Source organism: Wyeomyia smithii, chromosome 3 (genome assembly GCF_029784165.1).
Source record: "Wyeomyia smithii strain HCP4-BCI-WySm-NY-G18 chromosome 3, ASM2978416v1, whole genome shotgun sequence".
NCBI classification, from domain to species: Eukaryota; Metazoa; Arthropoda; class Insecta; order Diptera; family Culicidae; genus Wyeomyia; species Wyeomyia smithii.
The window spans coordinates 39,085,275-39,112,934 of record NC_073696.1 but is presented as its reverse complement, the minus strand read 5'-3'; the positions used below and the strand labels follow the sequence as shown (position 1 = coordinate 39,112,934).

Sequence of the window (27,660 nt, the reverse complement as noted above, 5' to 3'; positions counted from 1 at the left end):
GACCCGTTTATGACCTTGCTTGTCTAAACCGCGAAGCGGCAAGCAAATGGAAAAGTTATGTTCGCAAGGGAATTAACGGACAAACCGAGCTTGGACCTGTCATCGCGAACACACGAGCCACAAAGCGCATGCATTCGTTTGTTTGCACAGCCCCCTCGTGTAAGACGAACAACCGAAAGTTGATGCCGTGACTAATCTAATCATGACCGGTAATTTATTGGTCATTAATCATGGTGGTGCCGTTCCTTGTGCATCGAAGTGATGTATAGCATTGGCCAGACATACATTTTTAATTTGTGCTTAAATTATGGAACAGATTGACACCACTTCTTTTGTCGTTTTTTCGAAATCGAACCAATCGAAATCGAAAAAGGTTCACGTCAAACTCGTCTACATATTTGGTCATGCATCGCATTTCCGATTCGGCTTGTTCAACCAGTTCAACTGTATATATAGTAGACGGCATTGATGTATTTTTCAAAGCAGATTTTGGAAGAGAAACAATTTTCCGTCTTGGATTATGCAGATGGAACTGTGATGAAACAATAGAGAAAGTGCTTCAGCAAATCAAGTTTGATTTCTTTCTTTACCTCATTTGATTCTGAATTTTACCCTTTTCCTTCACTTTTATTTGAATTGATCACGCCTATATATATCATCATGCGCGATCTTGATTAGTGCTGATAATTCAAAAGGTAACGGGCTGTTTTAGTTTATAGTGATCAATACCCGGATGTTTTTTTAGATCTCATAAGCACAAGTCATAAAATTATAAAAGTACGGACGGAGACCATCAATTATTCCAACTATCGATAATTTAATGCTAACTCCATTGTTTGTAGGCACGGTGTTGAATCGATTTGATAAGAATTTTGAACGTACAACTCATTCTCGCCAAACTTGGCCGCTCTACCAGCTGCGATCATGTTTAGCTGTTGGTGAATATCTCACCACCTCTCATTAGTCATTGGTGTGTGATCTAACACCGCTCGCAGCGCCTCGCAGCAATTTTCCATTCTGTATTATTTAGTTGCTCTTGGTGGAATTTGTATTCAAACCCGTCGAGTCAAGCTTCCTAAAAAGGAAGCCCGAGGGTCAGTAAATTTCATAGCCATTTGTTGCCGCGGGGTCGGGAATGCGTCAGTCAGTGTAGTGTCTTTTCGTTAATACCGTGGATTATCAAACTACGGACTGATTTTTTATTACGATGTTTATTTCTTACAATTGCAAAGGCTAGATGAAATTATGGCGGAAGTAATGAAGTAATACGCACTAATGCTAGGGAATGGATGCTTACGACTGATGTACTGTGTATAATGTTCCAGAGGCGATGGCAACAATTTGGAATAGCTCTAAATTATGACTTCATTTCCAGTATAAAGTACTGCGGTCAATGGGAGTGGCGTCTTCGGAAAAGATGCGTTCCCGGCGTGGTCGTTGTTTACAAAAGTGCACTGCCATGTGGGTCGGGTAGCTGAGCGTTACAGTTTACCGCAAGCCTAGAAAGTGCGTACACAAACATCAGGATTCTTTTCGCTTATCAAACACTTCATAGAGAGGAATTCGGAGTTTCGTCATGGCTGGTTCTGTTTCTCTTGAAATGCTATCCGGTAGAGGTGGATTGCTATATATGGATATAACAGCAAGACTTGACTGGATTTAGTGATGTCTTATTCAAAAAGTCAAAACATATTGATAATATCATCAATTTGTTAAACCTCTTGATTAATCCTTTGGGCGGTTGATTTATAGTTTTTTTTTTTTAGTAGAAGTCATGTTCCCAAGTTAAAAAAAACCTACTACGTGACAATTTACAGCAAGTGCCGAGCCCATCGATCATGTCACCTGCGTGATCAAGCACGAAGAGCGTCGAAGTTATTCACTGTCGTAATCAGAGTCAGATAAATTGCTAGTATGATTCGTCGCTCACCTTGGCAGAGTATTAGAACAAAACACTTAATTGCGCGATAGCTGGCTGTATATGTATGAGACAGCTTTTTTGGTTTCGTATGTTAAACGTATTTTGTGATTTACCATATTCAGTTGTTGTGTTGTAGTTTTAACGAATAAAAATAAACAGTGCGAATCTAAGCTGGTAGTCAAGTTGTTATCTTAATCAGGAAGTAATTTTTTTTTTGACACTACATTCGGCCGCTGCTATTTTGTAGATTGATGGCTCAGGTGGAATGTTTTTGAGACAATGCAAGTTCGTTCCGCTACCACCTGATTTGAACAAGACGATTTGTTCGCCCCGCAAAAAAAATAAAAAGAAACAAGCGGAAAAAAGTCGGGGTTTTGTCTTAAAGTGCCGATTTCCTCTTCTGATGAACCCATCTAGTTCGTACGTCGTAATTAATTCGTTTGATGAAAATTTCTCAACCCACAACAATGGAAAGTTTATAGTTTCTTCGTTTTCACCAAGTAAATAACACTGTCGATTGAATAAACATGTTCGGGGTGGCATTTCCCAATGCCTTTTTTTCGCTGTCATTGTTGGACTATTCTTCCTGCGGGCGTTTCAGGGGTGCATCGTATTTTAACCAACTTGTGGCCACTTGGTCTCATCTCGGGAACTTACCTATTTTTCACGAGTCTGGTTGCGAAATTAAAGTTTCATAAGTATACTTCATTTATTTCATGTAACAGTTGTACAAACAGCATGTTCACGTGTGCCTACAATGAACGGGTATTAGTTATTTTCACACATTATTATCATTTATTTGTTCTTACAATGTGTACTTGAATAAATTCTTCATGCGAGAAAAAATATCTCAGTCATTCATTGCAAAACAAGGTAAACCTGTATAGTGAATTCGGTTATACCACAGTGAGCAAGGAATAAAATCGACAAACAGAGACGGCAATTGCGGTAAACGTTCAATCGAACAATTTAATGCTTTCCCAGCCAGACGCCAGACAACAAAGATCCCCTGTTGCACCTTTAGCTACTCGGTTCGGAATGATTCTGCATTGCATTGCAAGGTAGAAGCGAAGCAATTCTACAAAACTGACTTTGTTTTATTTTTTTTTTAATTAATGATGTTAATTTGGCTGAAACTTTGCATATATGTTTCTATGGGCAAAAGATGCCATTTTGTGCATTGTGTGTGGTGTGAGTGTATATTTTCGGAAAGACAATATTATTTATTATTTAGTTGAAAACACTGTCATCATCGAACAGCACTGTGATATGCGTTCTCGTTTATCGAAATCCCAAAAAAATGACTTGCACGAGGGCACAGTGTGATTGTGCAAAAAATCTTGAAAATTTAAACATTGACAAACTGTTATAACAAGTGAAAATTTTGAATTGTCTACAACGTTTTAGCTCGCGATGATGTTCTGTTTGTTCAAGAGCTATCTTCAAATCTTACAATAAAATCTAACTTATATAAAGGAAAGTAGCATCGTTGTATCCTCATGTAGACTAGCAAGATGTGGAAGAGGATCATTAGTGCTTTTGTAGTGTTCATAGTTGGGGTAATTTGCATTCAATATGGTTCACGATGTCTGTTCAATAATCATTGTATTCTCTCTGTTTAAGATTTCCATCGCCGAGCCGTTTCCCAACTGGGGAATTGCAATCATGGTTCCAAACTCGGCCATTATCACAGCCGGAGGCAACAACATTGCTAGCGGTGTAACTCTGATAAATGGTTCACTTGGTACCTTAAGTAGCGTGTCCTCGGTTGGAAATATTTCTGTGGCTGCCAGCACTCTAATTAACATGGTGAAAACCCTTGTGAATTTGAACACTGCTATCAGGACCAGCCTATCTGCTGCCAACTCTAACACTCAATCCGTCGGTGCAACATTTGGTGCAATTAATGCTTCCACTGTCAACATACCTAGCAAGTACGGCGCCGGAAGTGGTTACTAATCTGACAATGTATCTTGGTGGTTCCAATGTTGCCGGTATCAATGCGACATTGGTTGCTATGGGCACCGCTGTAACAAAGCTAACAGCATCACTTGCTGCAATGGAAACGGCCATAAACAACACGGTTTCGGCCGCTGGTGGAAGTACTTTGACTGCCACGATGGTTTTGAATGGAATTCCGACTGCTCTGGCTACAACGATCAATAACAATTTGAATCTGCTCAAGAGCAGCCTCTCCGACATGGTGACTCCGATCAAAGCTATTGTCAGGAGAATCACTGCTGCTAATGCTTTCAATCAGTTAGTGACCACTGCAGCCACGAACTTAGATAATGCATATAACACTTTTGTTGAAACTATAACCACTCTAATGTCATCTTCAAACTTAACTGTTACCAACTATGCAAATGCTGCAGTGAAGGCTATGAAGCCTGACTGGACTTCCGTTACTGCAAAACTTGCAGTGTGTTCGACAAACAGTACACTAAAGCAGTATGTAACCAATTATACCACATTTGTAACAAAAACTTCAACAGATATCTACACGACGTTTGTGGGAACTGCTACTAACACAACCAACGGTGTTGCTGCTAATTTGACAGATATTGTTACCGACTATATGTTTGATTATTATTTCGAGATTGCGTTTGTAGCAAATTCTGTTTTCTTTCAAATAATGACAAAAATAGCCGCAGGATCGATTGTTTGCAGCACAAACGTCGGGACATATTGGTTATCATTGATTGCGAGCATGTCATCATCATTTAGTACGTGTACGACGACGGCTATAATGATACTTAATTTAGCTATCGCGCAATTCAACAATGGTCTGCAAGTCCCAATTGCTCTCAACCAGCTCGATAGCATCTTGTTCAAAATACACAACTTTTGCGAAAGACAACATTGCCTTTAGTGAAGCATTGGCTTGTTTAACGGTTAGTAAGACTATTCGAATCAGTTTCAGTATATTTTCCCCTAATAATTTTTATTTGATCAGAGTACATCGATTGGACCAAACCAACTGCAAACTATTTTGACTCAAGGAGTAACAGACGCGTTGAGTTATTTAGTGTCTCTAGCTGATTCCATATCTTTGATGGGAGGCATTATTGAGAATTTTTACGCCTTCCAAACGGCCCAGCTCTCAGCAGGATTCACGGCCTTGGGTACGGCGATTGCAGCTTGTTAACTATTGACATGATTTTGAAGTCTATTTCGATAGCATAAGATATAGTATAGTAGTTGCTAAAAAAACGAGTAAGATTTAAGTTCTATCTTAGTTGAAACTAAATTTTAAAGCATTCCGAGAATCGCTACATCATCATATTGTTTTTTGTTGTGGAATGCCTCAAAAGGTTCTGGGCCTGACGGAATTTCTCCAGTATCCATGAAAAATTTTGCAACGGAACTTACTGCTCCATTGTCCTGGCTTTCCAACTTGTCACTAGCACAAAAAAAAAATGGATAGCTCGTTTCTAGTGCTCGTTTTCAAATCCGGCCGGAAATCCGACATACGTCATTATCGTGGAATAGCCATAATTTTTTGCATTCCTAAACTATTCGAAGCAATTGTTAACGAAAAACTATTTCTCCAAATTAAAAACCGAATTACTGAGAAGTAACATGACTTCTTCAGGGCCGTTCAACATCAACCAATTTACTTGAACTCATAAATTATTCATTGAATGAATGGATAATGAAAACCACGTAGAAGCTCTTTACACATACTTCAGCAAGGCATTCGATCGCATAGACATACCAATGGTACTCCTTGATTTGCAGCCAGAACTCCTGAAGTGGCTCGAATCATATTTAACTACACCAAAAAATAGTTAAATTCAACGTACAAAACTCAAATCCGATTCTAGTCACTTCTGGTGTCAAGGCTCTCACTTAAGACCTCTTCTTTTCATCCTATACGTTAACGACAGTTCCTTTATTCACGAAAAACTGAAAGTGTTAATTTATGCCGACGATAAGAAGCTCTTAAATAATAAATAAAGAAGACATCAATGCATTTCAAAATGAAACATACATATTCTACGCATGGTGTAAAAAAAGCTTACTAGAGCTTAATGTGAAAAAAATGCAACCCAATACCATCGTGTCGAAAAAAAAACAACACCGGGAAACCGAACTGTAGCAAATTCTGAAAGAGTTAGGGACTTAGGAATTGTCTTACTTCAAACTAACCGTCATTGACCATTACAACACAATAATCCACAAAGCTAAAAACATGCTAGGGATTATAAAACACTTTTGTTACAACTTTCAGGATCCGTATACCATCATAACATTGTATATAGTCTATGTAAGATCAATACTGGAATACTGCAGCATTGTTTGGTCACCCTGTACACACGAAGAAAGAATAGAATCAGTGCAAAAGCAATTTCTATTGTATGCTCTTCGTAAATTAGGTTGGACATCATCCGTCCGTCAACTGTTGTTCTTTCCAGTAGGTACCTAGTTAATAAATTACGAGTTGACCCATGACCAACCATGCAAATTGACGTGATGTTCTATGCAGCTTGTAGGGATTATCGCAGTTATCTATAGGTTTCATACAGTCTCCAGTCATACTCTTCCAAAGTATTGCAGAATACTCAGATGACGAACATTTGCACAAATTCATGCAGACACAATAGGTGAAGAATTGCATCCAACGCTTTCGTTTGATTACGTTTGATTTACTAAAAATAATTTTGTGCGGATTATTAAGTACTGTTCGTCTCTACGTTCTCAACATGAATGGATTGAACCATGATCCAGGAACCGAATGCAGGGGGAAATTTGATCTACAGTTTCTAACGTGTTTGATTTACTAATAATTTACCTCTAGTTCTCAGGTTAGCTAATCTCATAAGCAAGTTTAACGAACCTTGAATAAAATTACATTGAAATAAAAAACAGAAAACAGTAAGATACAGGGAATTGACTAGATGACATGACGTTATTCAGTTTGTTTTTTGTTCTATTAGACATTTTGTAGTCGTGGCATACAATTTCTCATTTTTTAGCTGGTTCAAAGTTATAGGTTTTTGAATATTAATTATATAAAAAAAAACCGAATATATCGAAAAAACCGAATATGCAAAGCCACGACCGCAAGGTTAACGTAGAACTACATAAGGTTGTTTGTTACATTACTTGTATTGAATATGTTTAAAATTTTGTGCAAAAGAGGAGTTGAAAAAAAAAAAAATAAAATTCGGTAGTATAATTTTAGTTTGCACATACATCACTGAACAAGAATGAAACAGGCGGGGGCCTAGCGTGGTTGGTAACGTCTCCGCCAACCACGCTCGACGCTTGGGTTCGTATCCCAACGCCGACATAGGTGTCGATGGTTGTGGGGTGGCGTGATCCACTCACAACCAACCCAACTGGTCTAGATTCAATCCTAGCCGACACCGGGAGATTTTCTGAGGCAAAAAATATCTCGGAGATCACGCCTTCCATCGCATGAGGAGATAAAGCCGTTGGCGTCGCGACGCGTCGGTCCGTTAATTTAACGGGCCGTGAGTTAGGGTCCTGGGTGGAGTCGCCTCCCTGGCCGTCGGTGATTGGCACAACAACAGTGGCAGAACTAAACCGACGGAAAATAAGCGAGAATAAAAAAAAAGAATGAAACAAACAACATACAACGCAAACAAGTTCTAACAATCAAAGTACATGAAGATTAAAATAATATTTTACTTCAAATTCCAGCGCAACGAGAAAATATCAAATCTCCAGTAATTTGTTTGTTGTCCTTAGGTGCCATCCACATACCACGTGGACAGCTTGGGGGGAAGCTTGCCGTGTGTAGACGCTTTGTTTATCGTGTCCCTCATAATCGCGTTTAATTGTGGTGCATAGTACAAAAATTATGAAATTCAAGTAATAGTTGTAGCTGTAGGAATACCCTATTCCTTGTTTATTACAGTATGTTCGAAGTGAATTACGAGTGAAGGGATTCAGGAATTAGAATTTTATTACAGTTTTCTTGTACAGTTTATCGCTCTGCAAATGGCTGTCCTAATAGCGCAGTGGTGCGTTGGTGAACGCGTTTAGCGTTCGTGTTCTTGCGGAGAGTGTATTGTGTCTAAAGTTCATCGCAGTGAAACCTCTTCTCCAGTGTTACGCTGTACATATGCTTGTCGCCGATGGCAAGTTCTGCTGAGGCTGAGCGGCAGAAGCCGAGAGAGCGACAACTGTAATCATGGAAACGGTTTGTTTGTGCTCGCTCGGGTGCGAGCTCGGCGGCATGCTTGACTCACTGAATGCAGCTTCGGTGTAAGATAAGTGCATACATTTACAGACATGTTTATTTAAACTGCTGGTGGCTTTCACGAACATGAATCAAATACTTTGGTATCCGCGCTGTATCCCACGATTTTCTAGGCTGATTGTGTGTTTAGGCTAGACGGCGCAAAGCGCAGTGTTTTTATATATTTTCTCATTGTTGCTATTCATATTTCTTACTTGAGAAAAGCTGCGTACCGCAGTATGTTTCGCAATATGTTTAATTGTGAAAATGTTTTGAAATTTCGAATTTAAAATTTGTACGATTACATTGTTTCGATATGCATTGTTTTTAATTTGTTGTTCATGACTTCTCTGGCTTTTGAATGATTATTTTTAGCTTCAAGCTAAATTTTTGCTATATATTCATAGACGCAACACAATTAATTTAGGACGTTTTGGTTTAGGTGTGTGTGTCTCCTTTTTTTTAAAATTAAAGAGCTTTGGACTCGTGGAACTTTGCCATTTTTGTCTTTTTTAAGGTATTTTTTTGCGTCAACGATTGATATTAACGGTGAATATTCATATAGTTAAACACATGAGCAGGCTGAATGCGACCATACCCGCGTTTAAAAATAATTTACTTTTTACAACTCGCAATCGAATATAAGTCACATGTCAAATGTGATGAAAACAGCAGCTGCATACCGTATAGCGGCCGCTTTGAACAACGTCATCGCGATATATATTAATTGTTCTCAGTATTGTTTTTATTATTAAATATATCAACTTTATTGATTCTAAAATAACAATAAAAGATAGATAGGTTTTGATCAATCATTTGAGGTCGGTTTGCGGTAGCTGGTGATCTGGAGATTCGTATCGCGTAGCTTACTCTTACAGGGCATAAAATCGGTGCCTGCAAATCAGCTCGTTGATTCGCGCTTAGCTTTTGTCTCTGACGATTTTCTATTTGGTTGAAAAAAATATTCTTCTCGCACGGGATTAGAAAATATTTAATCGTATTGCCTACCACGGCAAATCCTGATCTTTCCTACCCCATCATACTGACACAAATACCCTTCCTGTGACATCCGTAGAGATGCAGAGGTGAACTCTGTCCCATAACAACGTTTGTCGAACTAACAATCCTCTTCCTATTTTTTCCCAACGACTGTAAGGACGTGGCCGGCGCCGTTATTGATCTTTTCAAAGTGAGAGTTACTGAACTGTTGTACATTGAAGATGGTATAACATCCCAAAAACTATCTATGTGGTTCTCTGTGCAACTTCACTAGCTCAGGTCAAACACGGAGGTGCAACTACGATATGTACGGTCGTCAATGCTCATGCTCATGTTTGTTGATATAACGTTGATCGCATCTGTGTGCCACCCCGATAGAGGGGATTGAGACATTTTTCTGATAGCACAGTTGTAAGCTGTTTTCACATTGAAAATTTAACGGTCCATATATTTTAAAAGCCAGCATTCCAAAACGTTTGTGTGTTGTCAAGTACGGGAACTTTTCATTTGAGGAAGTGCCGACTAATGTACCTACTACTGGTGCTGCTGGCTACTGCACAAAGGCAGCTTTTACTAGAGGAAATGCCGCTGCACCAGCTGGCCCTGCCAATATCGCTGCTGATGCTATCCGCTGCCACAGCTCCTACTGTTGAGTAAGGATTGTTGTAGTCGCTGTCTAGAACTAACTAGAAAGAACTAACAGGCTCTTATATAGTTCAAATAGCGCATTAAAAATGACTAGGTCTATAATTTTGTCGACGGTACTTGGAAAATTAATCATTAGGCTGGGTAAAAGAGATCGATTTTCCAGAACCAAGTTTTTTTGGTTCCTTTTGGGGCCCCAAACAACCCTAAACTTACCGGAAGTCGATTGGTTTTGTCTCCGCTTGGCGCATTGCATTTCAAATTTGTATGAAAATTTATATGGAAAAACCTACGTTTTTGTATTTACCTTTCCAGAGAGCTGAATAATGATCTAATAATGCACTACATTATGTAAAAGTATAGTATTTTAGATTACCTAACAACTTTGCAAGAGGCGCTGAAAAGCTAGGATATCCCGAACAAGAGCTATAGCTGTTTAAAGTTGAGTATGTCGATTTAAATGCAGAAAATCTTGTTTTCTGCCAACATTACCAATGCACACTGGGCCAGAAATGGAATCTAGCGGAACGAAATTAATAGCGCTCTTAGGGTTTGACCAATCGGTTTCCGATCCTCTACAAAGTTTCTTGGTATTGGTTCGGAATTTAGCCGCAAAGGTGGCGTTGCGATGTCAACTTCTTTCCCTTACACGCTAGAGCTTTGCGGTATCCGATAAAGATGTAGATCTCCAAATTTCATGTAACTTTACAGAATATACAAAATTTCTAACTCTTCAAGTTTCAGAGATCTGCGAGTTTTTATAAATTTTGTCTGAATTTCACGTTTTATTGTGATAGTTTTATGAATTCACTCGAAATAATTTGTTACAATTTTTTTCTCGATATAAATTGAATTATTACGTCGTTTTTTTCCGAGCACAGAAGTTTTTGAAGTACTTAAGTGAAAATAATACACAAAATTTGAAGAAAAATACATAATTTTGTGAAGTAGATATCTCAGCGGGTAGCAAGTTTAGCAAACCATGATTTTTTCTAAAAATTGTCCATGGAAAAATCTTTATTTTCTGAAAATTTGAAAGAAGTGTTTTTTGGTGTTTTTGTTATATTTCAGTTTGAATATAACCATATTATGGAATACACGGTCCAGTACTTTGATACTCTATCCAACCTATGTGCAGTCTTCAGCAAAGTTTCTCAGTTAAATAAGAACTTTTACTTGACGCTCAGTTTAGTTCGCGATTTGGCCGCAGAGATGGCGCTTCGACACCAACTTTTTATTCTTACACGCTAGAGCTTTGCAGTTTTCGACAAAGTTTTAGATTAGAAAATTTTATGTAACTTGGTAGAAGAAACAAAATTTCTGTCACTTAAATTTTTTTGTAAATTTACGAGTTTTTGAAGAATTTGTTTTAGTTTCACGTTTTTTGTAATAGTTTTGTGATTCGAAACATTAGAATCACCAAAGAATATGCAATTTTCTGAATCAGCATACGTTTTCGGTTTAAGTATACGTCGAGTTTTCGTTAGTAAAGTTAGGCTTATTGAGTAGATCCGTTGCTATTGGATTTAGATACGAAACAAACAAAGTAACATTTGATCCAATAGCAACGGATCGTGAAACTCAAACAAATTCTTCAAAAACTCGTAAATTTCCAAAAAAATTCAAGAGACAGAAATTTTGTTTCTTATACGAAGTTACATAAAATTTTCTAATCTAAAACTTTGTCAAAAACTGCAAAGCTCTAGCGTGTAAGAATAAAAAGTTGGTGTCGAAGCACCATCTCTGCGGCCAAATCGCGAACTAAACTGAGCGTCAAGTAAAAGTTCTTATTTAACTGAGAAACTTTGCTGAAGACTGCACATAGTTTTTATAAATTTTGTCTGAATTTCACGTTTTATTGTGATAGTTTTATGAATTCACTCGAAATAATTTGTTACAATTTTTTTCTCGATATAAATTGAATTATTACGTCGTTTTTTTCCGAGCACAGAAGTTTTTGAAGTACTTAAGTGAAATAATACACAAAATTTGAAGAAAAATACATAATTTTGTGAAGTAGATATCTCAGCGGGTAGCAAGTATTAGCAAACCATGATTTTTTTCTAAAAATTGTCCATCGAAAAATCTTTATTTTCTGAAAATTTGAAAGAAGTGTTTTTTGGTGTTTTTGTTATATTTCAGTTTGAATATAACCATATTATGGAATACACGGTCCAGTACTTTGATACTCTATCCAACCTATGTGCAGTCTTCAGCAAAGTTTCTCAGTTAAATAAGAACTTTCACTTGACGCTCAGTTTAGTTCGCGATTTGGCCGCAGAGATGGCGCTTCGACACCAACTTTTTATTCTTACACGCTAGAGCTTTGCAGTTTTCGACAAAGTTTTAGATTAGAAAATTTTATGTAACTTTGTAGAAGAAACAAAATTTCTGTCACTTAAATTTTTTTGTAAATTTACGAGTTTTTGAAGAATTTGTTTTAGTTTCACGTTTTTTGTAATAGTTTTGTGATTCGAAACATTAGAATCACCAAAGAATATGCAGTTTTCTGAATCAGCATACGTTTTCGGTTTAAGTATGCGTCGAGTTTTCGTTAGTAAAGTTAGGCTTATTGAGTAGATCCGTTGCTATTGGATTTAGATACGAAACAAACAAAGTAACATTTGATCCAATAGCAACGGATCGTGAAACTCAAACAAATTCTTCAAAAACTCGTAAATTTCCAAAAAAATTCAAGAGACAGAAATTTTGTTTCTTATACGAAGTTACATAAAATTTTCTAATCTAAAACTTTGTCAAAAACTGCAAAGCTCTAGCGTGTAAGAATAAAAAGTTGGTGTCGAAGCACCATCTCTGCGGCCAAATCGCGAACTAAACTGAGCGTCAAGTTGGAGTTATTATTAAACTGAGAAACTTTGCTGAATACTGCACATAGGCTGGATAGAGTATCAAAGTACTGGACCGTGTATTCCATGCAATAAATACATAGCAATTGTATTTTTATATGAAACCTATGGTTATGTTCAAACTGAAATATCACAAAAACACCAAAAAACACTTCTTTCAAATTTTCAGAAAATAAAGATTTTTTGATGGACAATTTTTAGAAAAAATCATGGTTTGCTGATACTTGCTACCCGCTGAGATATCTACTTCACAAAATTATGTATTTTTTTCAAATTTTGTGTATTATTTTCACTTAAGAACTTCAGAAACTTCTGTACTCGGAAAAAAACGACGTAATAATTCAATTTATATCGAGAAAAAAATTGTAAGAAATTATTTCGAGTGAATTCATAAAATTATCACAATAAAACGTGAAATTCAGACAAAATTTATAAAAACTCGTAGAACTCTGAAACTTGAAGAGTTAGAATTTTTATATATCCTGTAAAGTTACATGAAATTCAGAGATCTACAACTTTGTCGAATACCGTAAAGCTCTAGCGTCTAAGGGAAGGAAGTCGGCATCGCAACGCCACCTTTGCGGCTAAATTCCGAACCAATTCAAACATCCAAAATGACGCTTTAACTATACCAAGAAACTTTGTAGAAGATCGGAAACCGATTGGTAAAACCCTAAGAGCGCTATTAATTTCGTTCCGCTAGATTCCATTTCTGGCCCAGTGTGCAATGTACCGGCGTCAGTAGGATTCCCATCAGAAGTAACCTATCGTAACGAGTTTATACACTCAGCTGGATCGAACAAACAAATTCTGGTCAATATTCTAGGCATAGGTAGAATCTACAACGTGTTTCAGAGTTTATTTCTGATGGAAATCTGCCTAACGCCGGTACACTGGCAGTGTAGGCAGTAAAAATGATTTGCAACATAAGTTTCGACATACTCAACTTTGAACAGCTCTATTTTTTTTTGGAACACCCTAGCTCTTTGATGTCTCCGGCCAAGTTGTTAGGTATCAAAAAACCTTCCATTTGAAGTCATGAAACCTATGGTTTGAGCCACTTTAAGCTCTTTAGAATGGAAAATGCAAAAATGTTGGCTTTTTCATACAAATCTCCATATAAATTTGAAATGCAATGCGCCAAGCGGAGACTCAACCAACCGACTTACGAGAAATTTAGGATTGTTTGGGGCTCCTAATAGAACAAAAAAACTTGGTTCTGGCTTTCTACTATCAAGTTTCGTTTTTCCCATATATCGATTCCCCACCCTAGTAATCATATAACGGCTAATCAGATAAGTCGAATTTGCGTTTCAACAAGGATTGACTATTTTGAATAATACATTCGCATGTCATATCAGGCTTGACAATTTCGAAGGTTTTACTATGCGATAACTTAATTTTTACGCAGATTATAAAAGCTGTTCGGGTGCTGTACCAATTATTAAAGGAAATGATAATTCATGGAGATAAGGTCAAATTTATAATTTTTCCAACATAACGTAAATAACATAAATTAATTGAAGAGACAATATCAACTCTTCAATTAGGTTATTTCATCCTGAAAAGAACAATTTACTGTTAAATTGAATATCGATAAGATGCTTATCACATATTTGCGTTATCACTGACAGTGCGAATCTATTTATTTTATTTTTTATTTATCTATTTAGGTCTTTGGTCGTGTCTGGAGGCCGGGAATTGATTTTCAGAGACCGGAGCATGATGTCGAAAAGAGGGAGGAGCAACTATCAAAGAAGAAGGGGGTCTTAATTGATAAGAAAGTCAGGTCTTTTAGTAGTCTTGAGTACGATAACTTTCATGATGTGGCCGCAATCGGATGTCAGAATTTTCACTCGCATTATATTTCAAGTAAAAGTTTGTTTAATATTGTTGTACCTATAAATGTTAGCGTAAAGTGAGTTTAGTTGAGAAATTTATGAGTGTTTTTTTTCGGAAGAGCCGGTCGGACGCTCATCGGGTGTCGGTGGTGTACATGTTACGTCCGGAATTGTCACGCTTTTCGGAGTGTATATTACCTAAAAAACCTAAATTAATCCACCTAGCGGTCAGACCCAGCCTTTCTCATTCAAACTTTTATATGTAAAAATAGATTTACATGAACGCTTCAATTCAATAAATGTATATTAACTTTTTATGTTCTAAAATATTAATGTTTTAATCTATACATATAAAAATGTAGTCTGGTCTGTCTGTCTGTTTGATCCATATAGGCTCGAAAACTACCGAACCGATCGACGTGAAAATTTGTATGAAGGGGTTTTTGGTCCCGATAAAGGTTCCTATGATGAGACCCCTCCTTCTTCTGGAAAGGATGGGTCCAATACAAATGAAACATACATTTCTGCACAACTCAAGAACAAACCAAGCAAATGAAACCAAATTTGGCATGTGGATGTTTTAAAGGGTAATAAATATGTCCATAATGGTTCGACGCCCTCCCTCTTATGGAAGCACATGTTTATGCACAAATTTCTGCACATCTCGCGAACTAATCAACTAAATGGCACCATATTTGGCAGGTGAATGTTTTTAGTGGCAACAAATATGTTCCATAATCGACCTCAGGCAACATTTTGGATTGTAAGATGGCAACTTCCGGTTTCTGGAAAACAGCCAAAAATGGACGATTTCCACCCAATATAATAATTTCCGGATAAAGAAAGATACACAGGAGCTAAATTCGACCACAGATACCATTTTAAATTCTAAGATGGCGACTTCCGGCTTCGGAAAAACAGCGGCAAACGATAAAATTCCACCCAATATGGGTATTTTCGGAATCGTAATGATGCACTGGAGCCACAAATCGACTTCAGACACCATTATGAATTGTAGGATGGCAACTTGTGGTTTCTGGAAACAGCCAAAAATGGCCGATTTCCGTCTAACATGAGTATCTCCGGATCTAGAATGATACACAGCAGCTGAAATCGACCACACATCCCGTTTTGGATTCTCGGTTGACGACTTCCGGTTCCTGGGAAACAGCCGAAAATGATCGAATAACATCCAATATGGGTGTTTCTTCAACCAGAATGACGCTCAGAGGCCAGAAATTATCTTAAATACCATTTTGAAATCCAAGATGGCGACTTCCGGTTTGTGGAAAATAGCCTAAAATTACCAAATATTATCCAATACGAGTATCTCTGGAACCAGAATGATGCAATGAGCTAACGATTGACCTCAAGCACCATTTTGAATCGCTAAATGGCAACTTCTAGGAAACAGTCGAAAATGACCAAATAATACTCAACATGGATATTTCCGTAATCGAGATGATGCATAGAAACCAAACATTGACCCTTGACACCATTTTGAATTCAAAGACGACCACTGTTAGTTTCTGGAAAACAACCAAAATAACTAAACACCTCCCAATATGAGTATTTCCGGTGTCAGATTGATGCCAGAAAATTTGCTGAAAATGACCAAATACCACCCAATATGAATATATTCAGAATTTGGGCGATGTACAGAAGCCAATAGTCGAGGATGTTGTCATTTCGATAAAACCAATCATTTCAAACGATTTGTCTTTTGACTTTGATCATATCCTATGGCCGATTCGTCGTGCATTTGCAGACTTTAAGCACATCGCAAGGAATCAATGAACGTTCAAATAGTACAAAACCACATTTAAATTATGTTGAGACCACATATATCAATCTAAGCAGGTATAGTTTTAAATAGCCTTTGAATATCTTTTCTTTCCATAACTTTTAAGCCACATATCAAATTGTTATGAAGTTTATTATTTGTAATTTTCAGAGATGACTCGTTCGTATGACACTAGTTATGTTAAAATAAGTCATGTAATCTTTAAAATAATAGACTTTCGTTGTTTTATTAACAATTTAATACATAACGGTGGCTTAAGTTCAATTATAATCAAATGAAATGGGAACGTATAGGGCAGCCAAACTTTGAAACCACGTGTTCAATCATAATTCATCAGTTAACCCTTAACTAGCCCGCTCATCTGATAATAATATTGATCGAATCAGTTGTGTAGTTTCTGAGATAATGAAGCTTCGTGATTTTCACATTTTGGTACTTTACAGACGAAGTTACAGTCAGATTACAGTAAAATTCAATAGGGTGTTACGAGGCAGCTAGACTTATTAGTTGACACTAATTTTGTGGAAATCGGGTCAGACATCTCTGAGAAAAGTGAGTGAGTTCAAGTAGTCTTCGGAATATGTTCCTTTTCATTGCTGGATTTCACATTTTTAAACATAACAGACAAAGTAATAGTCTGATAGCAAAACAAATCAATAGGGTCTAATGGAGCAACTAGACCTTCCATTTGACACTAATTTTATGAAAATCGGTCCAGCCATCTCTGAGAAACATGAGTGAGATTAGGTAGTCTCCATAACACGTTTCTTGTCATAACTTTTGAACCACAACTTCAATCTTCATGAAATTCAAAAGTTAAGGGTATTTTAGGTAGCCCGTTCATTTGAAATCAATTTTGTTCAAATCGGTTGTGTAGTTTTCGAGATAATGATGTTTCATGATTTTTACATTTTGATACATAACCTCTAAACTAAAAATCCGATTACAATGAAATTTAATAGGGTCTTATGGGACAATGGAACCTTTCATTTGCAATTAATTTCATGAAAATCGGTCCAGCCATCTCTGAGAAAAGTGAGTGAGAATAAAAATCTGCACATACACACACACACACACATACACGCACACATACAGAAAATGCTCAGCTCGTCGAGCTGAGTCGAGTGATATATGCCATTTGGCCCTTTGAAGCACTTTTATACTTTCGGTTTTGCAAGTGATTGCTATACCTTTCTAGGAGAAAGGCAAAAAGTGAAATCTATGATGTAATTGTGGCTGAGAATATTTCGATTTATGCCCAGTGTATTTAAAGTAAATGGGCAATTCACAGGTGTTTAGCGGTATATAATTCTTTTCTGCTTCGAAAATGGTTGCCTTGAAGTTCAGTGTTGTGTTCGTGATTTTTAAGGGAGATTCATTGCATTGTATAATCCGACAGACAGCACCATCTGCTAAGAGGCAGGAAGCGGAGAGAACCATGGAAGGGTCTGCTTATGTTTGGTTCTGTGAAGGCAGCGGAAAAAGTCTGCGCATAAGTTGTTGAATTTGATGGTGCGCAATGCAACAGTTCGTTGACCTGCACATACGAAAAATCTTCGGATTTCGCCAAGATAAATATAAATATTTATCTCTAAATTTCTAAATTCAGGTCAGCTTCAGGGTCAGCTACAATAATGGGTCACTTTTACGCAAATACGTGTATCCTCAATGGTATTTTTTATAACTCACTTGTAATATAACAAGATTTTCCTGTACTTTCGTGTTCGTGAGCGTGTGTTATACAGGGTATGCATCACGATTCCTTTGCTGTTGGGTTCGTGCGGCATTTAATGTCGAACACGTTACTCCGGAGTTACATTTTCTTACTGGAATCATTCGTCTCTGATTTCGAACTGCACCAGAACATAACTTGAATCGCTTGAGAAAGTGTAGCACGCAAGTGGAATAATAATCTGATAACATAATTCTGATATGCATTTAATTTCTATGACTTCTCTAGTTTTTGAATAAATTTTTAGCTCCTAAACAAGTTTTACATAATTATTTTAAATTTTCAAAGCTCAGCCACTTTGAATCAATAATGTTTATTTCGGCATTTTTTAAATAGACTAAAAATGTTGTATTGTTACTTATACTTATAAGGTTTTTATCGAATTTTCGGGCTTTGGATGCATGAATGGTGCCAGATTTTAAATTTAATAGGAATATTATTATTTTTCCTTTTTCAATAACAAAAAACAATACCATATTCATTTCAGAGAGCGAGTAATGGCGCTATAACCATAAGCTAGAAATGCTAGGACTAGAGTTAATACTCAAGTTCCAACCGTAACAGTGGAAGCGAGTAAAGGCGCTATATCCTTGGTTTCGAAACCCGAACATAAGGAGGAAATACCTATGTTCCATCCCAGGAGATTGGTCAACAAAGGAGTGTACTTTCTTAGCTTTATCACTCCCAACGAATTAGGTATATTACTTCTTACACACGGATCGGTTGGTACGGATTGTCCCCGATCTTAGATTATATTGTATTTTATTGCGCTACACAGTAGGCCTGGCCGTTGACAAGAAAAATGTATGGGAATCATTTTTTTAAATGGTGGATATCATTTTCCAGGATCCTTTCAAGTACTGGCTGTGTTAGTGTAGACTAGACTAGACTAGACTAGAGTACGATAACTTCCATGATTTGCAGGGACCGGAATATGATGTCCGATGGTGAGTCCGAGATGGCGACCTTCAGGGAATCTGTATTAAACTGTGGAAAACGTTTACAAACCTCCTAACATTGGTATTTCTGGAACCAGGACGATTCTTAGAACCAGAAATAAAAGTCCAACGACATTTTTTAAATTCAAGATGGCGACTTTCGGTTTTAGAATTTTGCGAAAAACGAATATATGCTTTGCAAAATGTATATTTTCGGTATCAAGCTGACGGCCAGAAATGACAACGGGTGTCGAACGCTATTTTCAAATTTAAGATGACGACCTCTGGTATCTGAAACGCTGTGAAAAGCTGAAGAGAATATTCAAATATTCCCTGATATTAGGTTTACAGATCAGAGTTGACTCCTCGAGCATCATCTACCAGAGCTGCTGTAGAATGATCAACATCATGCAGTTAGATTACATGGAGCAAGACATTCAGCTAGACAGTCGCACAAAATGCAACATATCGGCCTAGCGTTAGAAGCGTTCCACTATGATCCAGATAAAAACTCTAGGCAACACAGCAACGGTGAGTATACCACAATATATATAACTAATGGTAGCAGTGGTCTTAGGCTCCTACAAGGGAAAAAAACGGTGCCATTGGGATAATGAAAACAGTTTGCACACTATGCCGAGCACCGAGTTTTTACGAGAAGCTCCAGATTTTTCTTACAGTCAATTATATGTCGCTTGTTCAAGGGTTGGCTCATCTGCAAACTTGTGGTATATGAACAAGTTCGTAACTAAAATAGAAATAAAAACACATATAAAATAGAAATAAAAACACATATGAAATAGGTTGGTAAAAAATATATAAAAATATAGAAAATTCTAGAAAAACCAGGAATTTTTCACACGAACAAGACCGGATACATTCAGCTAGTAAGGTAATAAAGTGATAGATAACACATTAAAAAGTTGAGTGCTTTACTGCCGTTCTACGCATAGTTGTCCTATGTTACTTTTGGTCGATTTTCGTTTTTTATCACCAATGAGTTTATTTTCATCTCCCAGATGGTCTCGAGGTACGATGCTGGCCCAACAAGCCAGTCGTCATAGGTTCGAGTCTTGGCTCGGGAGAGACTGTTAGTGTCAGTAGGATCGTAGCGCTGGCCCCGCAATTGTCCTGTACACTAAACAGTCAGCTGCGAAGTCTGCGTAAAAAAACAGAAGGTCAAGTTCCGAATCGGAATGTAGCACCAAGGCTTTGCTTTGCTTTGAGCCTGTTTTCATGTATATTTCAGAAAAACTTTTTAAAATAGCATTGTTTGTTCCGAAAATCTTGAAAAACCTTCCCAAGTCTTTTTGCCCCATCGATGATATTCTACAAATAATTGTCCCACTAGTTTTTTTTTCATTCTAATTCATCCCACTAACCACTACTTCCCATATTAACAACTTGGGAAGTGCTACAGAGCACCAAAGACTTCCTAACAACGTTTGGCTACATTACGGGTTTCAAAAAGTCGGTATCGAAGATAACTTTGCTTGATTATTTAAATGCGGTACGTTCATATCTTTGTTAGGTATACCTAGGGACAGTGGTAAATCGCGATTTCGCGGAAGAACTGTGAAAAATAACAACGTTCTTTGCCAATCATCCAAAATTTCGATTTGAAACCTGCGAAATTCATGGAAACCAGCAACACGGACAAAGCTGAAGATTAATGGGCATCTCTATGGCAACGGGAGGCCTTTCTCTACGTATCCAATAAACTGAATTTTGTCGATTGATAACCTGCATGATAGAATTTCAGAGTGTGTAGCCAAAAAATCAAAGTTGCAAGCTGAACTAAGTACAAGCAAGTATTATTTTTTAAAATACCCGACAGTGAGATTGGTATTATAACTTTAACAGATATTCGGATCGCAGACATTTTCTTGGACTATTACGGTTGGAAAATAAATATTTAGCGTTCCCGGAAAGTCGGTAGATCGCGAATATAATACGAGCCTGAAGACAATTTAACACATACCTATAGGTTTTACTGACTTTTAGTCAGTAATGCAAAGAAATTATGAATCGTACGGTTAAATGACAGTATATTAATTTAAACCAGCGAATTGTTTCTTGTTTTCGCCAAAAAAATCACTTTATTCAGTATTTTTTGAAGAAGAAGGTTTCCGCGAAATTACCGCGAATTTTGAATATTTTTCATTTTGCCACCCACGAATTTTCATTTTTTTTGCCACGAATTACCACTGTCTCTAAGGATACCTAAACCTTGTTTGCTGGTTTGTTATCTAAATGCTTTTCCTTTTCAAACATGTAAGAAAATAAACGCTTGAGATTCATACTAATTGGAAGTTGTAAGAACTGTCTTTTGTGTGTGGCCAAAATGATAAAAGCCCAACGACGTTCAAATATGATAGGAATGGGCAATATAAAAAAACAATTCCTCTTTGCAATGGTAAGTCATCTGATACTTATTTAATTAACTAAACTTTCATCTCGACTATTATCACTTGCGTATAAAGACAACTAGTTTAGCGTGATCATTTTCGTGAAAGATTAAACAGCCTTGTATCCCCAGTACGAACTTTGTATTGGGAAATATCGAATGCACGTGGTGGGACTGATATGCGTAGAAATTACCTATTAAAAGGCAAATTTCTCGGCATTTTTTTTATTCTCGCTTATTTTCCGTCGGTCTAGTTCCGCCACTGTTGTGGCCAATCACCGACGCCCAGGGAGGCGACTCCACACCCAGGACCCTAACTCACGACCCGTTTATTAACGGACCGGCGCCAACGGCTTTACTTCCTCATGCGATGGAAGGCGTGATCCCAGAGATTTTTCGCCTCAGAAAATCTCCCGGTGTCGGCTAGGATTGAATCTAGACCAGTTGGGTTGGTTGTGAGTGGATCACGCCACCTCACAACCATCGACACCTATGTCGGCGGTGGGATTCGAACCCAGGCGTCGAGCGTGGTTGGCGGAGACGTTACCAACCACACTAGGCCCCCGCTCTAAATTTCTCGGCATTATTGTCCCAGTGGGTATTTTTATGGAAAAGAGTGTTAAATCGAAAAACCTTCAACTAGATTTATTGAAAACAGTCTATTGCAAGGTAAAACTGGTTAGAAACCCATAATTGCACTTGTTGCATTGACGCAATGCGTAAAAGTATTGTAAAACTTTAACACCGTTTTTCTCGTTTGCATGATTTGGAACATGGGAAAATTATGCGTAGAACGGCAGTTCAACACTCAAAGTTAGACGGCTCATGTATTTTGAACCCCAGCTTTTCAGAAGTGTTTTCAAAATGAGGCAACTTACAATTGGATGCATTTACTACTGCCCGCTACAGACAGAATTTCACTAAAGGAAGTGTCCCGCCGCATCACCTGACTCTGCTACTATCGACGTGATACCCGCTACAACTGCTGCCACTATCCGCTATCCGCTGCACTGCTGCTGCTGCTTCTAAGTGAGGATTGTTGTTGTCGCTGTCCAGAAATAATATGAGCAATTTCGGCTGAAACAGGCTCTTATATAGGGATAGGCCAAAGAACACATTTCAAATTACTAGGTCTACGATCCTATTGACACTAACAGTGTCTCTCCCGAGTCGGGATTCAAACATATGATCGTTCCTGGAGACCTGCTGGGTGCGGCTTGGACCTAATCAGAAGAAAGGTAATATGTTTGAGTAATCCTGGCTTGACTGCAAGAGGCCGTCGTTTTCGACAGCGGATCGGTGGCTTCGGGCTGTCTCGATTCATCGCTCCTGTGCTGCGTTTTTGACACATGATTTATTTTTAAATTTGTTACACCCAACGCAAATAACGCACAAGGTTCATTATGTTTTATAGGTAAAAAAAAATAGTTTAAGTTGATCATTATACGGGTGATATACTCTGCGCAAGGGATTCTGCTGCCAGTACTTGTTGAAAACTTGTGATATTTATTCAGAGAGAACAGACAATAATGTTCATATAAATTTTTTTTAAATGTTGTGTAAAAATTTGAATCAAAATACATTGTTAACGTTGTGTGACGTCACATAAAAAATATTCAAAAATTAAAATTTACTGTAAACATTGTATAGTTCACCTTCTTGTTATTCACATTTTTTTTATTGATAACAAACGAAAACGGTAACAGTAAAGAAAATTTTGGCAAAACTGGTTCAAGACATCAGCAAAAGGTTCTGATTCTCTAATTCATCTGTACCACTTCCGACAAATATCTGTTCCATTGAATCATAGTTGTTTATTATCTGAATTTTTGACAGAAACAGCTTCGACGATATTGGTTCATTGTTTTGCGTTCTGTACTACTAGCTCGCTTGTCAATGCAACAATGGAAGACAGCGTTACTCGTATCGTTACTGAGTCTGCTACAAAGTTTAGTCTGATCTTTCTTAGCCTAGATTTTTTTAACAAAAGTCTGTCATTTGTACAGTAAAGAATCTGTGCTGAAAAAACTGAGAAAATCTGTTAGTTTCCAGAAAAACCTGTGCAGTTGGCATCAAGGGTCTGAAGAGCTCGAGCTAATAAAAATGGTATGGATTCATTTGACACATCCTAGGCTACTGAAACAAATCCGATTATAGCAATCGGAGACCTTTTCTAGAATCCCTAGCGTTCATTAACGATGAGCGAGATGTTATTTTCTATTGTGTTTTGTTATTTTTTTTGGGCATTAGGTGAAGCACTCCGATTTGTAACTTGACCATCTGGTTATTTAATACAAACTTTGCAGCCAACTGTATTGGAGTACAAGACAACCGCGGTTTGAACTTACAACGACTGACACGTTAGGTCAGTATCGAACTTACTGGTAAGCACTTTGGTGTATTAGGACACTCACGGCTAGTTTTTTTTTTAATGAAGGAGGGGAGTTGCCGTGATGTGGCGTACTTCTCCTGGGGAGGTCGTCAAAATGTCACAAAACGTGACAACGATGGGGAGGGGTTGTAAAATTTTATCAAAATTTGCGTGACGTACTTAGTGGATGTCGCCTTATTTGACCTGAGGCAATCAAGCAATGTCGTACTTGCCATCGCGTCTATCCGGTTTCATATCAATTCGGTTTAGCGTGCATAATGTCAAACGTACTATGCCTCGCTTCTGGGGGGTGTCATCGTAGTGACCATGATATTTTGTTTTGAGCATTTTGTTACTATTTCTGGTATTATTTTATTTTCCTCAGTGTGCCTTGATAATGTTTCGAAAAGTTTCAAACTGTACCATTTACGGTCTAATTTTTGATTACGAATTTACGCGGTTTTTTTCTTACGCGGATTCCGGGATATCTTCACTCAGATTCCGGAATTTACGCGGTTTTTTTACACGGTTTTCTTCTACGCGGCACGTATTTCCTGCGTAAAAGCGACTTCAGTGTATCTTACCCTTAGGCCTGAATATTCTCCAATTCTCAACATTATAAATAAAACTTGGATTCCTATGTAAATCATTCCAAATTACGATTTACTTCACTCACTAAATTTTCATTTTCATTTACTTGTATGAAATGTATAAGTATCCTACAAATTTGTTGAATAAAAGAAAGTGTTATTAAAAAAACATGTTTTTGAATCAATCTATAAACATGCCCAGGCTGTCAGAAACTTCAGCGTAAAAATATTAAGTTTTGTATTTGATTTTATAAATTTTCTCTCCTTCCTCCTTTTGTTCTTTCTTGTAAGGTTTTGTCGAATGTCCGCTCTTTTTCATTAGAAATTTTTATACTCTCCTCCGCTGACAATCCCATAATTAATTTGTGAATGACCCGTGAAATAAATAAAAATAATATAAATAATCATCGTAGTTTGTTGTTCGTTAGTTGCTATCGTCATATAACAATATGGTATGGCTTACTCTATCCTTTTTCAACATATTTCCAACTTATTGAATAGCACGAGGATACAGTGTGCTTGTGTTGGACTAGGAGTTGGACTACAAAAAATCTTTGATAGTTAAACATTGGCAAACTGTTTATACAAATGAACATTTTCTCATTTTGTACAACGTATCAGCACTGTCCTCGCAATCCAGCTTTGTTTGTTCAAGAGCTATCTTTAAATCTTCCGATAAAATTTAACATATAAATAGGAGAGTAGCATCGTTGTGGCCTCCAGTAGACTAGTAAGATGTGTAAGTTGATCATTCTCGCTTTTGTCGTGTGCACAGCTGGGGTAATTTAACTTTGTTTTGGTTCAGAATGTCTGTTCAACAATCATTGTATTTTATCTGTTTAAGATTGCTAACGCTGAACCGGTTCCCAACTGGGGGATTTCGCTTTCGGTTCCAAACTCAGCCATCATCCTAACCGGATCCAACTACATAGCTAGCGGTGTAACTCTAATAAATAATGCACTTGGTACTTTGAGTAGCTCGTCTTCGAATGAAAATGTAACCATAGCTGCCAACACCCTGATCAACATGGTGAAAACACTTGGGACTTTGAATAATGCTATCAGGACTAGTATAATTGCTGCCAACACGAACACTCAGTCCGTCGGTGCGACATTTGGTGCAATTAATGCTTCCGTGACGGGATTGTCAACATACCTGGAAAGTACAGCGATGGAAGTGGTTACTAATCTAACAACGTATCTTGGTGGTTCCAATGTTGCTAGTGTCAATTCGACATTGGTTGCTATGAACACCGCTGTAATTGCGCTAACAGCATCACTTGCTGCAATGGAAACGGCCATAAACACCACGGTTTCGACGGCTGGTGGAAGTGCTTTGACTGCCAAAATGGTTTTAAATGGAATTCCGACTTCTTTGGCTACAGCGGTCAACAATAATTTAAATCTGCTTAAGAACAGCCTTTCCGATATGGCGACTCCGATCAAAGCCATTGCCAGTGGAATCACTGCTTCTACTGCTTTCTATCAAACGGCAGTCACTACAAACCAGACTGTCGCTACTACAATAACCACTTCTGGATCAACCATTAAAACTCTAATGTCATCTTTGAAATTATCAGTTACCAACTATGCAAATGCGGCCGCGCAAACTATGAAGACTGATTGGACTTCGGTTACTACAAAACTTGCAGTGTTTTCGACAAACAGTACATTGAAGGCGTACCTCACTAATTATACCACGTTTGTGACAAAAACATCAAAAGATTACTTCACGACATTTGTGGGTACTGCCACCAACACAACCAACGGTGTTGTTACTAATCTGACAGAAATGATTATCGCTGATATAAATGAATATTATACTAACGTTACAGCGATAGCAATATCGGAGCTTGGCCAATTGATACCCAAGATAGCCGCGGGATCGACTGTTTGCAACACAAACGCCAGTACAAATTACCTTTCATTATTTACGAGCATCGCAACAGCACCCAGTACGTGTATAACGACGGCTACAACGATGCTCAACTTAGCTATCGCGCAATTCAACAACGCTCTGCAAGTCCCTGTTACTCTCAACAATTTCTACACTACCGCAATAGCATCCTGTTCAAAATATACAACTTTTGCAAATGACAACATCGCCTTCAGTGAAGCATTGGCTTGTTTAATGGTTAGTAATACTATTCGAATCAGTTTTAGTGTGTTTTCATCTAATAACATTTATTTGATCAGAGTACATCGATTGGACAAACCCAACTGCCAACTATTTTAACCAAGGGAGTAACCGACGCGTTGAGTTATTTAGTGGCTCTAGCTGATTCCACATCTTTGATTGAAGGCACCATTGCGAATTGTTACGGCTTCCAAACGGCCCAGCTATCAGCCGGATTTACGGCGTTAGGAACGGCGATTGCAGCTTGTTAACTATTGGCATGATTTTAAAGCCTGTTTCGATACCATCAGATATGTCACAGAAGATGCGAAATAAATGAGTAAGAAGGAAATTCTATCATAGTTGAAACCAAATTCCAAAGCATTCCGAATACCGATGATCGATCTTTACGAATTTGTTTCATTCTGTTTGCTTGACAAAGAAATATTTTGTGCAAGTTTCAATCTTTGAGTTCTAGACCTCAAAATATAGTTCTCTCTGGTACTATATCTTGAATAATCCTTTTACCCTCTAGTGCCCAGTGTCGCCTTTAGTTGAACCTCTGAAAAGCTTCAATCAATACTTTAAAAATGTTTATAAAAATTCATAGTGATTTTTTCGAAGTCCGTCTGAAAATTATCTTGGGCACTAGAGGATTAAGAAAGTATATTCATATAGGGTATCGGCTCTATTGTCATCAGGTTTGTCTCATCATCGTCAGGATTATTAGCGTTATTTTCTTGCATAATGGTTCTTTATATTGCGATGCATCTTCCTGCAAAAAATTAGTTCTTTATGATTTTATCACCCTCCGGACGATAATAGGACAAAGGACTTCGTTGTAGTCCTACTACAGTTTTACTTTTAGTTTAACCATTATCTTCCAAATTGTGGAAATAAAGAAACTGTTTTATCTCAGAGATTTCGTGACTGATTTGAACAAAACTAGTGTCGAATGCACGAGTTGTCTTTCCAAATCATAACTGATGAAAATCATAAACATTACGCGTGTGCTTCGAAAGTGAAAGACAGAAACATGATAAAACCTGTTGAAATCTGTAATTTAATTCATTGTGCTTCTTTTTCTTATTTATAAAAATGGAATTTCGTAACGCAGTTGATCTTATTGACATTATTCCGTCGAGTTCTGAGGAGTTTTGTGATCACAATCATTCATCATTATTAGGGACAGTGGTAAATCGCGATTTCGCGGGAGCC

General features: G+C 37.5%; 3 protein-coding genes across 5 annotated transcripts in view; all 3 read left to right on the top strand.

The window, feature by feature from the left end:
- Positions 1 to 27,660, top strand: part of LOC129732425 (uncharacterized) — a 269,530-nt gene that overhangs the window by 48,540 nt on the left and 193,330 nt on the right. The window lies entirely within an intron of this gene.
- On the top strand, positions 3,345 to 6,735 carry LOC129732436 (uncharacterized). Its single transcript, XM_055693324.1, has 3 exons — positions 3,345 to 3,480; positions 3,545 to 4,815; positions 4,878 to 6,735. Exon 2 carries the CDS (start codon positions 3,828 to 3,830, stop codon positions 4,791 to 4,793), a length of 966 nt encoding a protein of 321 aa, XP_055549299.1. The 5' UTR covers positions 3,345 to 3,480; positions 3,545 to 3,827; the 3' UTR covers positions 4,794 to 4,815; positions 4,878 to 6,735.
- Positions 24,947 to 26,794, top strand: LOC129732428 (uncharacterized). Its single transcript, XM_055693317.1, has 3 exons — positions 24,947 to 25,106; positions 25,171 to 26,460; positions 26,523 to 26,794. Exons 1-3 carry the CDS (start codon positions 25,062 to 25,064, stop codon positions 26,712 to 26,714), a joined length of 1,527 nt encoding a protein of 508 aa, XP_055549292.1. The 5' UTR covers positions 24,947 to 25,061; the 3' UTR covers positions 26,715 to 26,794.